The sequence below is a fragment of the Geotrypetes seraphini genome, chromosome 7, assembly GCF_902459505.1.
Source record: "Geotrypetes seraphini chromosome 7, aGeoSer1.1, whole genome shotgun sequence".
In the NCBI taxonomy this organism is placed as follows: Eukaryota; Metazoa; Chordata; class Amphibia; order Gymnophiona; family Dermophiidae; genus Geotrypetes; species Geotrypetes seraphini.
The window spans coordinates 27,146,592-27,160,929 of record NC_047090.1 but is presented as its reverse complement, the minus strand read 5'-3'; the positions used below and the strand labels follow the sequence as shown (position 1 = coordinate 27,160,929).

At 42.0% G+C, this 14,338-nt stretch overlaps 1 protein-coding gene across 2 annotated transcripts in view; it reads left to right on the top strand.

Annotated features, from left to right (window-relative positions):
• NEDD1 (NEDD1 gamma-tubulin ring complex targeting factor) overlaps window positions 1-14,338 on the top strand; it is an 89,727-nt gene that overhangs the window by 444 nt on the left and 74,945 nt on the right. The window contains exons 2-6 of one of the 2 annotated variants that reach the window (XM_033950760.1): window positions 1,956-2,092; window positions 2,344-2,487; window positions 9,824-9,918; window positions 10,898-11,014; window positions 11,433-11,573. In XM_033950760.1, coding sequence (XP_033806651.1) covers window positions 2,352-2,487; window positions 9,824-9,918; window positions 10,898-11,014; window positions 11,433-11,573 — 489 coding nt within the window. In that variant the 5' untranslated portion in view covers window positions 1,956-2,092; window positions 2,344-2,351. The remainder of the gene's footprint in view (window positions 1-1,955; window positions 2,093-2,343; window positions 2,488-9,823; window positions 9,919-10,897; window positions 11,015-11,432; window positions 11,574-14,338) is intronic. The other variant, XM_033950761.1, reaches the window with a different exon arrangement.

The following is a 14,338-nucleotide window of genomic DNA, read 5'->3' as shown; positions in this document are numbered from 1 at the left end:
ACAATAGCTTTATTTATTTGGCTTTATGAAGGGCAGGGTACAGCAAGTACAATTCAAAGTGAAACTTAACAATTTTGTTTACAGTGGTGAAAAGGCCAAATATAAACGAGTGAGGTAAACTCAAAATCAGTAAACTGAAACTTAATAACAACATTACTGTGAAACAGTTTCAAAAATATAATAATAATAATAATTTTATTTCTTATATACCGCTGTACCGTGAGGTTCTAAGCGGTTTACAGTAGAAACAGAAGAAATGCAATAAGTAAGATTAATTAAGATGAAGAGAAAGTACTTAGAGTTCCCTGACTGTCCCAAAGGCTCACATTCTTGCTAAAGTACTTGAGAAAAATAAATTAGTTAGGTTATAAACATAGAGTAGAAGAAGGCAGGAAAACAGTTCATAGGAAAATTAATTTCGAATACATTATACATTATATATTGTTCAAGGCGGAATACAAATTATATACTTGCAACAGCACTGCAATTCAAATATCACATAATATTTATGAACATTCAATTTTAGTAATTAGTAAAATTGCTTTTCCCCCTTCTAAGATTATTTGCGTGATACTTATACTGTAAACGTTTACAAATACAGATGGTATCAGGTGAAACCGCCTTAGTGTTTTTTATTGCCTGCCTATGAGTGTCAGTGTCATAACTTTTATCTCTGCAGCCGGTGATAAAAAAACATTAGTGTGGCTTCATAAAAAGGGAGATAAATTATACAATATAATAACATATAGTAAATGCAATATAAAATAAGTATATATATATATATATATATATATATAACATATATAATAATAATATATATATAAATAACAAAAAATGCAGTTGATTAAAGCGTTCTTTTATTAAGATGCACTAATAGGTTTAGCACACACTAAATGCTGCGCAGCCCATTGTATGCCCTAGGGTTGCATGGCACTTAAATCACACTAACCTGTTAGTGTACCTCAATAAAATAACCTCCAAATACTGTATAAACTCGCATATAAGTTGAAAAGTTTGGGCCCAAAAAATGGGGGTCTTGCCTTATATTCGGGTCAGCGCCCATCTGCATCCCTCCCGAACTTTTTGCAGGCTTCCGCCAGCCTGCTGTATGATCCCTCCCATCTACTGTCCCAGCCGACTCTTGACAATTTTTTTTACTTCCCTCCTGCCTCCACTTGCATACCTTTCTGAATCCCTGGTGGTCCAGCGCTGTACAGTGCAGGAGCGAGCTTTCCACACTCTTGCCCCACGCTGAGCCCCTCTGAATGGCTGCTGTGAGTTCTTGCGGTCCAGGGGAAGGAGTGAGTTTTTTCCCTCCTGCCCGATGCTGAGCCGCTCGCTGATGGCTGCCACCAGTTCTTGCGGGACTCGTGAAAACTGGCAGCAGCCATTCAGGAAGTGGCTCAGGACTGGGGAGAAGCACAAAAAGCTCGCTCATACCCGGTACACTGCTGGGCTGTGAGAATTTGAGGCAGCTATTCAGTGAGGAGCTCAGTGAGGAGCAGGAGCGCAGAAAGTTTGCACCTGCCTGGTACACCGCCGGACCACCAGGAATTCAAAAAAGTACACAGGGGGAGGCAGGAGGAAGGTAAAAAAATTGTCAGAGTTGGCCAGGACAGGAGAAGGAAGAGATCCTTTCTATCCCGGTCTACCACTGGACCACCAGGTCATACGGCAGGCTCGGTGGAGGCCTGCAGGATGTTGGGAGCGAGAGGGTACAGGGTACAGAGCCTGGCAGGGAGTGAGGGGGGCTGGGTGCAGATCCTGATGGCAACCCCCTCCCCGGCTTATATTTGATTTAATCTTTTTCCTCCTGTTTTGGGGAAAAAAGGTACCTCAACTTATATTTGGATTGTCTTATATTCGAGTATATACGGTAAATTGAGGTTCACGTAATCCCTGAGTTTTTTCCCCCCCCCATAATATAGTTTAATTTAATTTTGTCTCACTGTTAGATGCTGCACATCCAATATTTTTCTATTGCCATCTTGTGACACATACTGGGGAGCTGTTGTGGGAGCGTATGATTGCCTAAGGGATGCCGTGAGAAGAAAGTACATATTCTTTTGGTGTACTCTAAAATCGGAATCAGGTAGAAAGTAACTTTTTACCTTTTATAGGCTCTCCGTTGTCTCTCTCTCTTAGTGTTGGATTTTAGGCAGCATTTCAATCTAGCAGTTTCTTGAAGTGGCTAGTCTGCAATGCTCCTGTTAAAATAAGCTGCTTTTTCAGTTAATATTACTAGACTACAGAAGAATTCTGCCCTGAGTTCTAGTATCTGTAATTTTTCAAGCTCTCTCTCCCTCCCCACAGATTCAACAGAAAGCCTGTTTTTATTTATAGGTCTAGCTATGCAGGAAAGCACCAGATTTGCCTCATCAGGAGATGATATTAAAATATGGGACCCTTCATCCATGACAGTGGTGGAACAATTCAATCCACATAATTCTTCCCATGCAGTTACCTCACTGTGTTGGAGTAGTAATAGTATCCTTTACGTTGATAGCTAGATAGCACAATTCTAGAGTTTGTGCATGTTAATAAGGCCATAACTTAATTTGTAAATTTAAATGATTTTAAAATACGAAAAGAAGCAAATTATGTCTTATGGTTTTTATGTGAAATAATTTTTGCATGTATGCGTTCGCAATGTTGACATGCATATGGATAAATCTATATAATATATGAATGTCAACAATGCCAGCAAACCAAATAAATAATATTTACACAACCATAAATATTGTACATTTTTATTTTATAATCAGATTTACAAAAATAATCTAGGGCTTCATTTACAAAGCCGCAGTAGCGATTCTCCTACAGCAAATGCACCAAAGCCTATAAGAATTGAATGGGTTTTGGTGCATTGCTGCAGGAGAATTGCTACTGCGGCTTTGTAAGAGGGACCCCTAAATTGGGGGTAAATATGTTGGAAGTAGATTAATGTCAGCTATTAATGACATGCAAATAAGTTTTGTAAGGATGCCTATAGGGTAAACAGTTTCAGTTTTTTATTTATCAGGCCTTTTTTTTCCTGGTTTTTGGATAGTTTTTCATTCATTTTGTGCATTTGTAACAAAATTATTCTAATGTAGGAAAGAACCTTTTTACTAAGCTGCACAAAAAAATGGGCTTAACACTCTGTAGGTGGGCCTTTTTCTAGTGAGGACATCAAAATGCACTTTTTTCATAAGAACATAAGAATTGCCGCTGCTGGGTCAGACCAGTGGTCCATCGTCCCCAGAAGTCCACTCCCGCGGTGGCCCCCAGGTCAAAGACCAGTGCTCTAAATGAGCCCAGCCTTACCTGTGTACTTTCCAGTTGAGCAGGAACTTGTCCAACTTTGTCTTGAATCCCTGGAGGGTGTTTTCCCGTATAACAGCCTCTGGAAGAGCGTTCCCGTTTTCTACCACTCTCTGGGTGAAGAACTTCCTAACGTTTGTACGGAATCTATCCCCTTTCAACTTTAGAGAGTGCCCTCTTGATCTCTCTACCTTGGAGAGGGTGAACAACCTGTCTTTATCTACTAAGTCTATCCCCTTCAGTATCTTGAAGGTTTCGATCATGTCCCCTCTCAATCTCCTCTGTTCGAGGGAGAAGATGCCCAGTTTCTCCAATCTCTCACTGTACGGCAATTCCTCCAGCCCCTTAACCATCTTAGTCGCTCTTCTCTGGACCCTTTCGAGTAGTACCGTGTTCTTCTTCATGTACATCAACCAGTGCTAGATGCAGTACTCCAGGTGAGGGTGCACCATGGCCTGGTACAGCGGCATGATAACCTTCTCCGATCTGTTCGTGATACCCTTCTTTATCATTCCTAGCATTCTGTTCGCCCTTTTCGCCGCCATCATGCATTTTCTGTTTGTTTCATTAATGGCCTGCAGTAGTGTTAGCATTAGTATGCCACCAGTTAAATTACCACAGAAGTACTTGCCACCTCCTACTTAGGAGGCATGAAGGGCCCATATTTTATAAACATTGCCAAAAGTTAAGGCGCCGGTTGGTGCCCTACCGGAGCCTAACTTAAGCGGCAAAGCCGTTTAAAAGCAACTTTAAAATAGTTTAAAACAAAAAAAATGTAGGCACTTACAAAACCAGCATCTACATCATGTTTACGGCAGCACCGAAGAACGCCTAAGGTCAAAGTAAGTGTGGCTAACGCTGGAAACGACTTTAAGCGCCGCTGTAGACACGTCAAACATAGGCGCCAGAAATGTAGGCCTTGAAAACCCTGGCCTATATTTCCGGCGCTGACGTTTGAGATAGCTGCAATTCTACAAATGGCGCCATTGCGTGATTGACACGCAATCAGCCACCGTCTTTTAGGCGGCCGCCAATATGCATATTACTGCCTTGCTAGCTGATTAGTGCATCCACACCCATTCTCCACTCCTGACATGTTCCCTTCTCCCCCCCAAATAATTACTGCGTGCCTGATACTTGCAGATGCCAAAACTAACATGAACCACTTTACCTTGTTTTAGGCTATTTTTTGCTGCATTAAGCATGTGTTAGTGCTTAACATAGCTTAGTAAAAAGGATCCCTAATTGATTTATGGCCCATTTATTCATAGGTTAATGCATGTTAAATCAATTTGGCATGAACTACTTTTTTTTTAATGTCACCCTAATGAAGCAAATGCACACTAATTTATTCATGTCGCTAGTGTTTTATGCATTAATTTGGAGGCGGTAACACTAAGATTTTGCAATAGTGTCCCTGTTAATAATAGCTACAGTGTCATTAGTATATTAACGGGGACATTGTTTCAAAATCTTATCTGTCATCTGCAAATTAACAGAGGGTGATCGGAAACTTTTTTTTTTTTTGCCTGAAACCAAATTTGCAGCCTCCTTGTTTTGAGGAAATTGTAATACTTAAAATCAAAACTGTCACACTTGTTAAATTTCATAATTTTTTCCAAATATGTTGTTATAACAATACAAGAATACATCATTCTAGAACAGTGGTTCCCAAACCTGTCCTGGGGGACCCCCAGCCAGTCAGGTTTTCAAGATATCCCTAATGAATATGCATGAGAGAGATTTGCATATAATGGAAGTGACAGGTATGCAAATCTCTCTCATGCATATTCATTACGGATATCTTGAAAACCTGACTGGCTGGGGGTCCCTCAGGACAGGTTTGGGAACCACTGTTCTAGAATAAACTAAACTTATAACAATGTAAAAAGTTCATTAGAAGGAGAAACAGCTTGAAGTCAAAATAATCATACAGGGGAAAAAAGGGGAAGACACAGGCTAAACTTATTTAGAACTTATTTAACTATCACATCCCACTTAAAAACAAATTAAGTAACTGTATCCAGGTCAACTAATGCTTTATACCACAATAAAATTTCCAATTGTATGGCTTTCACAGTTGCAGATTGATTTGTTTTCATAAAAAGCTGCTGCGCTTATTTGAATAAATGTATCTACAAGTCAGGCAACTTTCTCAATAGGAGGAGCCAGATTATGGAATTTATTGCCAGGACAAGTACGTCCGTGTAAGAATTTTGAACAATTTAAGCAACTGCTTAAAACTCATCTGTTTACAAAGGAGTTTTGTTGCTAAGCTAGCCTATTTATGTCTATGTAAAAATCTGAAGTGTTTTAGATAATTGATTTCTAACCTTTTAAGTTGGGAGGGATACTGCGTGCAGTTCTGATCTCTGTATCTCAACAATGATATAGCATAATTAGAAAAGGTACAGAGAAGGGCGACGAAAATGATAAAAGTTTTGGGACAACTTCCCTATGAGGAAAGGCTAAAGCGGCTAGGGCTCTTCAGCGTGGAGAAAAGAAGGTTCAGGGGGTGATATGATAGAGGTCTAAAATACTGAATGGAGTGGAAAGGGTAGATGTGAATCGTTTGTTTCCTCTTTCTTAAAATACTAGGACTAGGGAGGCATGGGATGAAGCTACTAAGCAGGAGATTTAAAACAATCCGGAGAAAATATTTCTTCACACAGTGTGTAATTAAACTGTGGAATTAGTTGCTGGAGAATTTGGTGAAATCAGTTAGCTTAGCGGGGTTTAAAAAAGACTTGGATAATTTCCTAAAAGAGAAGGGCAGAGGCCATTATTGAGATGGCTTGGGGAAAATCCATTGCTTATTCCTAGGATAAGCAGCAATAAAATCTGTTTTACTACTTGAGATCTAGCTAGGTACTTGGGACCTGGGCTGGCCACTGTTGGAAACAGGATACTGGGCTTGATGGACCTTTGATCTGTCCTAGCATGGCAATTCTTATGTTCTTATAAGAAGATATACTGTATTTTATCTGTTAATGCATAGAATTGTAAATATTTTCGTCATGAATGAATTGTTTATGTATAATTGTGACCCACCTAAGTGTTAAGTGGGCAACATTTTTTAAAAATAGATTCATTGTGCTAAGTACAAAATTTATAACAGCAGCTATGTGTGTGAGTTTATAGGTGCATGCGTAACTTTAGGCACAAGCACCTTTGACAACTCAATGGCTGGTGTTAATGCTGATGTCTAGTGATAAACACCTAACTGCCTACCTGCTGGTATTCTGCAATCTGAGTATGTAAGTGCTAGGCGTGCCTTTAACCTCCTAGGTCTACGCCTCCTTGAAGTTGCATGCATAATAGGCAGATTTCTTTGTAGACTCAGTTACACATGTAACTGATAATTAGTGCCAAATAGTTTCAATTAATTGCCAATTATTTGCTAATTTGTAGCTAGCACCAATTAGCAGCTAATTGGTATGCTAAGGGACAGATTCTGTAAACGGCGCCTAAATCTGCAGCCGCCTACAGAACCGCATGTCAATCACACTTAGGGCTCCTTTTATTAAGCCACGCTAGCGGGGTTAGCGCGTCAGACATGTAATCACACGCTAACGCCTCGTCAATGGAGGCATTAGGGACTAGCTCAGCAGGCGGGTTAACGCGCGTTAAACCCCTACCGCGCCTTGATAAAAGGACCCCTTAGGTGCTGTTTATAGAATCGCGGTTAATGGTGCCTACTGGAAAATGTAGGCGTCTGCAATGTAGGCCAGGGTTTTACTGACCTCCGTTGCAGATGCCTAAGTTCTTTAGTAAATCGCACCTAACAGTGCCTAAGTCCCGTTCCACCCCTAACCACACCCACTTAGGCATAAGGTGCCATTAGTCATCCTACTGTGGATGCCTTACGGTGCCTAATTTAAAAAAAATGAGTTTTAAAACCATTATCGTGCCCATTAAAGCCAATAAAATAATTAGGTTATGCATGGTAGGGCGCCTACTGCCGTCTAACTTACAGCGCTGTTTTTAGAATATGGCCCTCAGTGTATAATTGTGTGCATAAGCTCCTGCTCACCTAACTCCCATGACTGATAGATTACAAAGAAATATATATTGATACAATATCCTCGGTATGTGTTGAGTTAGGATAAAAACTTGTACCAGAAAAAACCACAAAAACTTCTACTGTAATTATACTATTTATAGGTTAACATATACAATAATAAACAGTTACCTGTCCTCAGCTCTTTGGGGAGGACGGGATAGAAAATGAAATTAATTAATTAGGCAGGTTGTCAGACTCTACAGTAAATTTTAGGTACAGATTTCAAACATTGATCCATCTATGAAAATTCAAAAAGTGGCAATCTTTAAGAAAAAAGCATCATTGATATATTTTTTTCCACCAAAACACATGGGTCATCCTCTTAGAGGTGTATAGATACATTTTCTTCAAGGTGGGTAACGTTCAGCTTTTTCCAAATCTGGTGTCATAGAGGCTCTGTGGCCATATCATGACTCTGTACAAAACATTCACCATTGAAGTCAAAATGATTCTTGGACAGAGCCAACTGTGCCAGATCAGTAGGAAACTGAAGATCCAGAGTGGGCCACGGATGTATTTCCAAATAACACCTCTCCTTAAAAAGGCACACTGGCTCCCAGTAGTAGCTCACCGGATTACATATAAATTATGTTTGCTTACATTCAAATCCCTACTTTATAAAACTCCTGCTTTCATTTATAAATTATTAATTCCCTATACTTCAAATAGAATGTTGAGATCCAATGAACAGCATTTATTGGCGATCCCCTCTCTCAAAATTATTAATACAAGATGGCAATTTATTTTCTCTGTCACAGCCCCCCAAACATGGAATTCGCTTCCTATTTACTTGAGGAAAGAACGTGACTTGGAAAAATTTAAGAGGCGATGTATATTTTGATATTCTTTAGTTGTTTGGAATTTTGATTTAATTTCAATTTACACTGCATGTTTTCTTCTATTGACTTGTAATTATTGTCAATTATTAAAATTGTAAATAAAGAATTCAAAAAAAAAAAAAAGGAAAAATTTAAGAGTACCGTATTTGCCGGCGTATAAGACGACTTTTCAGTACCTTAAAATCCTCCCCAAAGTCGGGGGTCGTCTTATACGCCGGGTACTGTTTAGAGAGCTGCACAGGGACGCCCCCTAGGGTCGCGGGGATCCCGTGGGGACGCCCCCTAGGGTCGCGGGGATCCCATGGGGACGCCTCCGAGGGTCGCGGGGCTCCTGCGGGGCTGGATGCTCAGTCTTCTGGATGTACGCGGCTCTTCTTCTCCCTACCTTCTCTGCTTGCAGCACAGAGCCGAACGGAAGTCTTCCCGACGTCAGCGCTGACGTCGGAGGGGAGGGAGGGCTTAAACAAAGCTTAAACAAAGCCCTCCCTCCCTCCGACGTCAGCGCTGACATCGGGAAGACTTCCGTTCGGCTCTGTGCTGCAGGCAGGGCAGATAAGGAGAAGGAGAGTAGCCTCGCGGTTCGAGTGGCTACCAAGGGAGAGGGGCGGCCGCCCCGCCCCGGTTGCAGCACAGCCGGCCAGGTTCCCTTACTTTTGTGGCACTTCCCCGACCGACCGATAACAGCCCGGGTCCGACAATCCTCCCTGCCCTGTAGCCGCAAATCTAAATTACCTTCTTACAGCAGCTGTAAGAAGGTAATTTAGATTCGCGGTTAAGGGCAGGGAGGTTTGTCGGACCCGGGCTGTTATCGGTCGGTCGGGGAAGTGCCACAAAAGTAAGGGGACCTGGCCGGCTGTGCTGCACCCGGGGCGGTAGAGAAGGTGTGCGGAAGAAGGGGTAGTCTTATACGGCGAGTATATAACAAAACTCTATATTTTAACTAAAAGTTGGGGGGTCGTCTTATACGCCCAGTCGTCTTATACGCCGGCAAATACGGTAAATTAAAAAGCTTCCTTTAAAGATGCTTTTGATATTTAGCTAGCCAGTTCTCTAGCTGATTTTAACTCTACTGTATAACCTTATTGTAGCATTTTAACTTCCCCTACCTTCATGTATTCTCCTTGAATGTCTTGCTTACTTTCAAATAACATGTAGTTCTTTTTTTCCTTCCCTCCCTTGTGTTTTATAGGTTTGTCAATAGTCCTCCAAGACTTAGCTCTTGTTATGCGTTGTATTGTTCCCTAAATTTTGTAATTTTAGTACTGTGTACATCGCTTAGAATTACGATTAAGCGATTAATCAAAATTTTATTAAACTTGAAACTTGAACTTGAATGAGGCATGTCACAGAAGATGTGATTTGTGAAATGTCCTTCTAAAGAAGATTTTCTGGCTGTTCAATTATAACATTTTGTAAAGTGAAATGTGGCCCCTGTACTGAAGACATACTGATTTATCTCCATTACTGATAAAAGCATATGGCATTTGTTCCTTTACTTCCATCTTTAAACAATAGTTTAGTAACTGATGAGTACCATCTGATTGATCAATACTGTAGTGTAAGGAAAGGTAAAATGATTTCCTGAATTATTTTGCATGGTCCATAACTCTGGATTCAGATCATTTTCTGGTGTCTGCTTCTGGCTGCGGTGATAAAATTGTAGTTTCAAGCTGCAAGTCGAAACCTGTTCCACTTTTAGAGCTTGCCGAAGGTGTAAGTATAATCAAATTTCTGGTTTTCTTTACTTTTTTGCATCTTTCTGGGTAGTTTGTGTTCTTCTAATATGGCTTGAGTCAAGAACAAGTTCATTGGAATTCTGCTATATTAGATATCTTGTGTTCCTATATAGCATTTTATCGTGCTTGATGTACACTAAATCAAACTCCTAGGGGGGTAGAAGCAGGTTTCGAATATCTCATTATGATACTGTAAACCAGCGATTTCCAAGTAGGTCCTGGAGTACCCCCTTGCCTGTCAGGTTTTCATCGTAGCCACAGTGAATATGTATGAGATTGATTTAATGGCACAAGCAAAAGGTTGACCTTTGATGCTCCACAGAACCAGAAATCAAACGAAAACAGAAACACTGTGGAGAAAGTGATGTTCAAGATGCAGGCTTTATTGAAAGTACAATCAATTACACTTCTCCCTCCCTATTCGCAGGGGTTAGGGGCAGAGCCGGCCCGTGAATATGGAAAATTCGAGAATAACTTTTGGATCTGCTCTGACCCACCCCCGGACTTACTTGGTGGTCTAGCAGTGACACGGGGCAGGAGTGATCTTCCTACACTCCTGCCTCGTGCAGAGCCGTGCTTTGAGTTCCCTTGGTCTCACGAGACTACAACAGGAACTCGCTATTACGTGCGTTAAACCGCTAACGCGGCTTCGTAAAAGGAGCTCTAAATCTCACCTAAAACCTGATTCTCTAAAGGATGCCTAAAAAGTTAGACGCCTAAACAGTGCTCAACCTGCAAAGGACGCCTAACCGGCACCTAACTTTAGACGCATTTTGCAGAATCAGGGCCTTAGTACATTCTGCAAAATGAACAAAGTAACTGGGCAGGTTCAAATTTGCATCATTGTTTCCTAATGCATCTTTTGAAAACGTAGCAGTTAATGGTCTAAAAAACATTGCAGCTTTTTGTTTGGAAAAAAAAAAGTAATGCCAATTACTGTGCCATTTGTCTTCCAGAAAAAACAGACCTGTGTAAATTTAAATTCAGGCTCCCAATACCTTGTGAGTGGAGGCCTTGATAATACAGTGAATATTTGGGATTTAAAATCCAAGAGGCTTCATCGGTCTATAAAGGTAAAAAGCATGCACTTTGAGATGGCAATGAGTATAAAGGGGATTTTCTTGTGTTTGATTGGACTAGATCAGGGTAGGCAATTTCAGTCCTCGAGAGCCGGAGCCAGGTCAGGTTTTCAGGATATCCACAATAAATATGCATGAGATGGATTTGCATCTCCAGGAGGCAGAACATGCAAATCCATCTCGTACATATTCATTGTGGATATCCTGAAAACCTGACCTGGCTCCGGCTCAGAATTGCCTTCCTCTGGACTAGATCAGCCAGCAGAATTGTTTTCATACTAGTTTTGCGCCTTGTTACTTCTCTTTTTTCAGTTACAGTTGTTCTGAAGGTTCTGTGAGTGTGAACTCTCATCGGAACAGAAGCTTTTACTGTTGACTATTTTAAATGTAATGTGGATGTTCTTTGTTACAGGATCATAAAGATGAAGTGACATGTGTAACCTTTAATGGGAATGATTGTTATTTGGCCTCTGGCTCGACAAGTGGTGAAATTATTTTGCACAATGTGACTACCAACTTATCCAGTACCCCCTTTGGTCACGGGAGCAGCCAGGTATTATTATTATTATTAAGTTCTTATATACCGCCATACCCAAAGAGTTCTAGGCAGTTCACATCAATTAAATTAGGATCCGGTCTGAACACGAATTTACAACATTTTGTCGGAATTACAAGCAACGAGGAAGGAAGTATTGGGGTTTTAGCAGAGGTTTATCATAGTTGGATTGGAAGAGATGAGGGAGGGAGAAGGGAACCAAGGGAGGGGAGGGGGAGAGAAAGGAGGGGGTGGGGCGGGAGTTGGATTGTTGCAGGGAATAAGGGTTAAGGGTCCTGTTCGCAGAAAAGGTATGTTTTGAGAAGTTTTCTGAAGTCGAGGTATGGTACAGGTGCTGAAATTATCCACCCTTGGTAGAATCTAGCCACCTGTTTTTTTAACAGGATCCTTTTAACAGTGATTTTGAAAAATGTTTTGCATGAATATAATTATTAGAGCTTCACTTACTGGCCAGTTTTTAATTCTCAGTTTTTGGCTGCGGTATCAACATGCTTGTGTATTTTGCCTTTGAGCGATTTTGTAGCGGAAGGGATTGCATTGGATCTAACTCTGGCCGTCTTTGAATGAGATTATAATACTGAAACTGCACTAGCAGTAGTTCAGGGTGAATGATCAAAGTTCATTGGTAAATGGGAGTTGGAGCTAGTAATGTTGGATTTGACCACAGCTCGTGTCTTGTTAGACTGGAATTTAGGGATAGCTCAAGGGACTGCGGCACCCTGGGCCAGCTTTTGGTTTTGTGCCCTCCCCCATCGGTGCACACACACCAATCCTCTCTTTCAGGCCACTTCCCCCATCTATCTTTAAATGCAGTTGTTCTTATGTTGTCTTCCCCTTTTGATACCGGAAGCATTTCCCCTAGCACTACCCATACCAGCTCCGGCATTTTCCCTATGTTGACCCTTCCCCACTTTCATGTAACTTCCTCTTTCTGCAGAGGCATGGCAGAAGGAAGATTCTGGAGCTGGTGTGTAGCATTAGGAGAATTATTGTACAATCCCACTTTATTCTGGGACCAGTGGGTTATTTCCCTCTACCCACCAGGACTTTTTAGGAAGCCTCAGAATTTCAGAGACCTCCCCCTCATACCTCATCCCTGTACCGGTATCCCAGCTCCTCAGTCTTCCTTCCTACAAGCCAGGCTGTAGGAGTCTATCTTTTCGGCTTGTGTTTTATTTCGCATAGTTTTAGGGTTTTGTGTTCATGGTTTTCGCACTCGTGCTATGGAGGTTCCCTGCGGGGACATCCTTGACTGAGAGATCGCAGACCTTTGGAAAAAGTCTGCTTCTAGGGAGGTTCCCTGCTTCTCAGTAAGCCCCTAGACAAGCCTGCACATCAGATTGGGACTCAAGGACCGTTCCCTTAGGAGCTTGCTCACCCCAGGTTCGTCCACTAGTGGGTAGAACGCAGGCTGAGCGGTTCCGTAGAGGCATAACTGGGATTGGAGCCAGACTGTGTTCCTCTGCCAGGCATCTACACGGCCTGTCTGAGGGTGGCAGAGGTCTAAAATCTTGATTTCCAGTTCACTGAGGCAAAGGATTTTCCTGCGAGCTGTTTTTAGCTCTGTCTGCAGTTTCTGTCTGCAGTGTCACAGTGAGTACAGGCTGCAGTGTTTCCATCAGCATATGTTTCTGTGAGTACAAGCTAACAACTTGAATCAGAGATTTCGTGGGTCTTTAAAAAGGGTGTTTTAGGTGATTTCCCTGCATCCCCTATGCCTCCAATCCTAAAATCTCTGTTTTTGAGGGTTCTCTGTGGTTTTCCAGGGCTATTTTTAGTCAAAACAGGCCCTCAGTGGCTATCTTGGATTTTTCCAGATTTGATTTTAAAGTTATTTTTTATACTTGCCAGCTTCATTTTTGAAAGAAAACCACATAGATTACCTCCCCAGGGCAGGATGTCATGGATTCATATCTCATTTGCGGTGGATATCTTTCAGATGTGCAGCCCTATTCCATGTGTGATGCAGCCTGAGAGGGGTGAAAGGCTTGCCCAGATTTGGTGCATTCAATCTCCATGGAGGGTTTTCTAGTGCCTTCTGTCTCGACTCTTGCGAAAATGATGTTGGGGGGCCCTGGGGAGTGTGCAGGTGACATTACAGCAAAACTCAAGTGCGTCTCGGGGGATAAACCTGGTAAATCCAACAAATTGTCCCCAGCTGGAATGCAGGGGACTGCTCCCGCCATGGAGGATGGTTTTTTCCCGGATTTTGTTGATATTCTTTATCAAGCATAATTGTGTGTGTGTGTGTGTGGGGGGGGTGTATCTCTACCTGTTTACCTTCCGCCGGCCTCTGTGCTGGGCACAGGGACCCCTGCGACTGTGGTCCAGGATCTTTTCTCTTGCCTCCCCTAGGGGATGCCACTAGGTATGCAGGTAGTGCCCGCAATTGTGCCAAATTCACTTTCTATACCTCTGCTTTCGCAGGAAGACGCTGTGGCAGATCTGGTGGTTCTCCAGATCACTGCGAAGTCCCTGATTTGGGGGGGAGGATCCTACTATGCACAGATTTTTCAAGAACACGCTTATTATGGATTTGATCTCTGAATCTCTACAGGCATTAAAGCTACAGTCTGAGTTTCGCCACTCTGACCACCTATTTGTTCTGGTATGTCCTGCCCACAAAGATAGGCCAGCTTCTAAGGCTTCCATTTCTAGGTGGATTCGCTTGGCTATTTCCGTGGCTTACATAGCGGCCGGAAAGAAGTCCACCCCTGATCCCCCCCCACCCTCTTGTTGTGGGCTCACTCAACTAGAGGTGT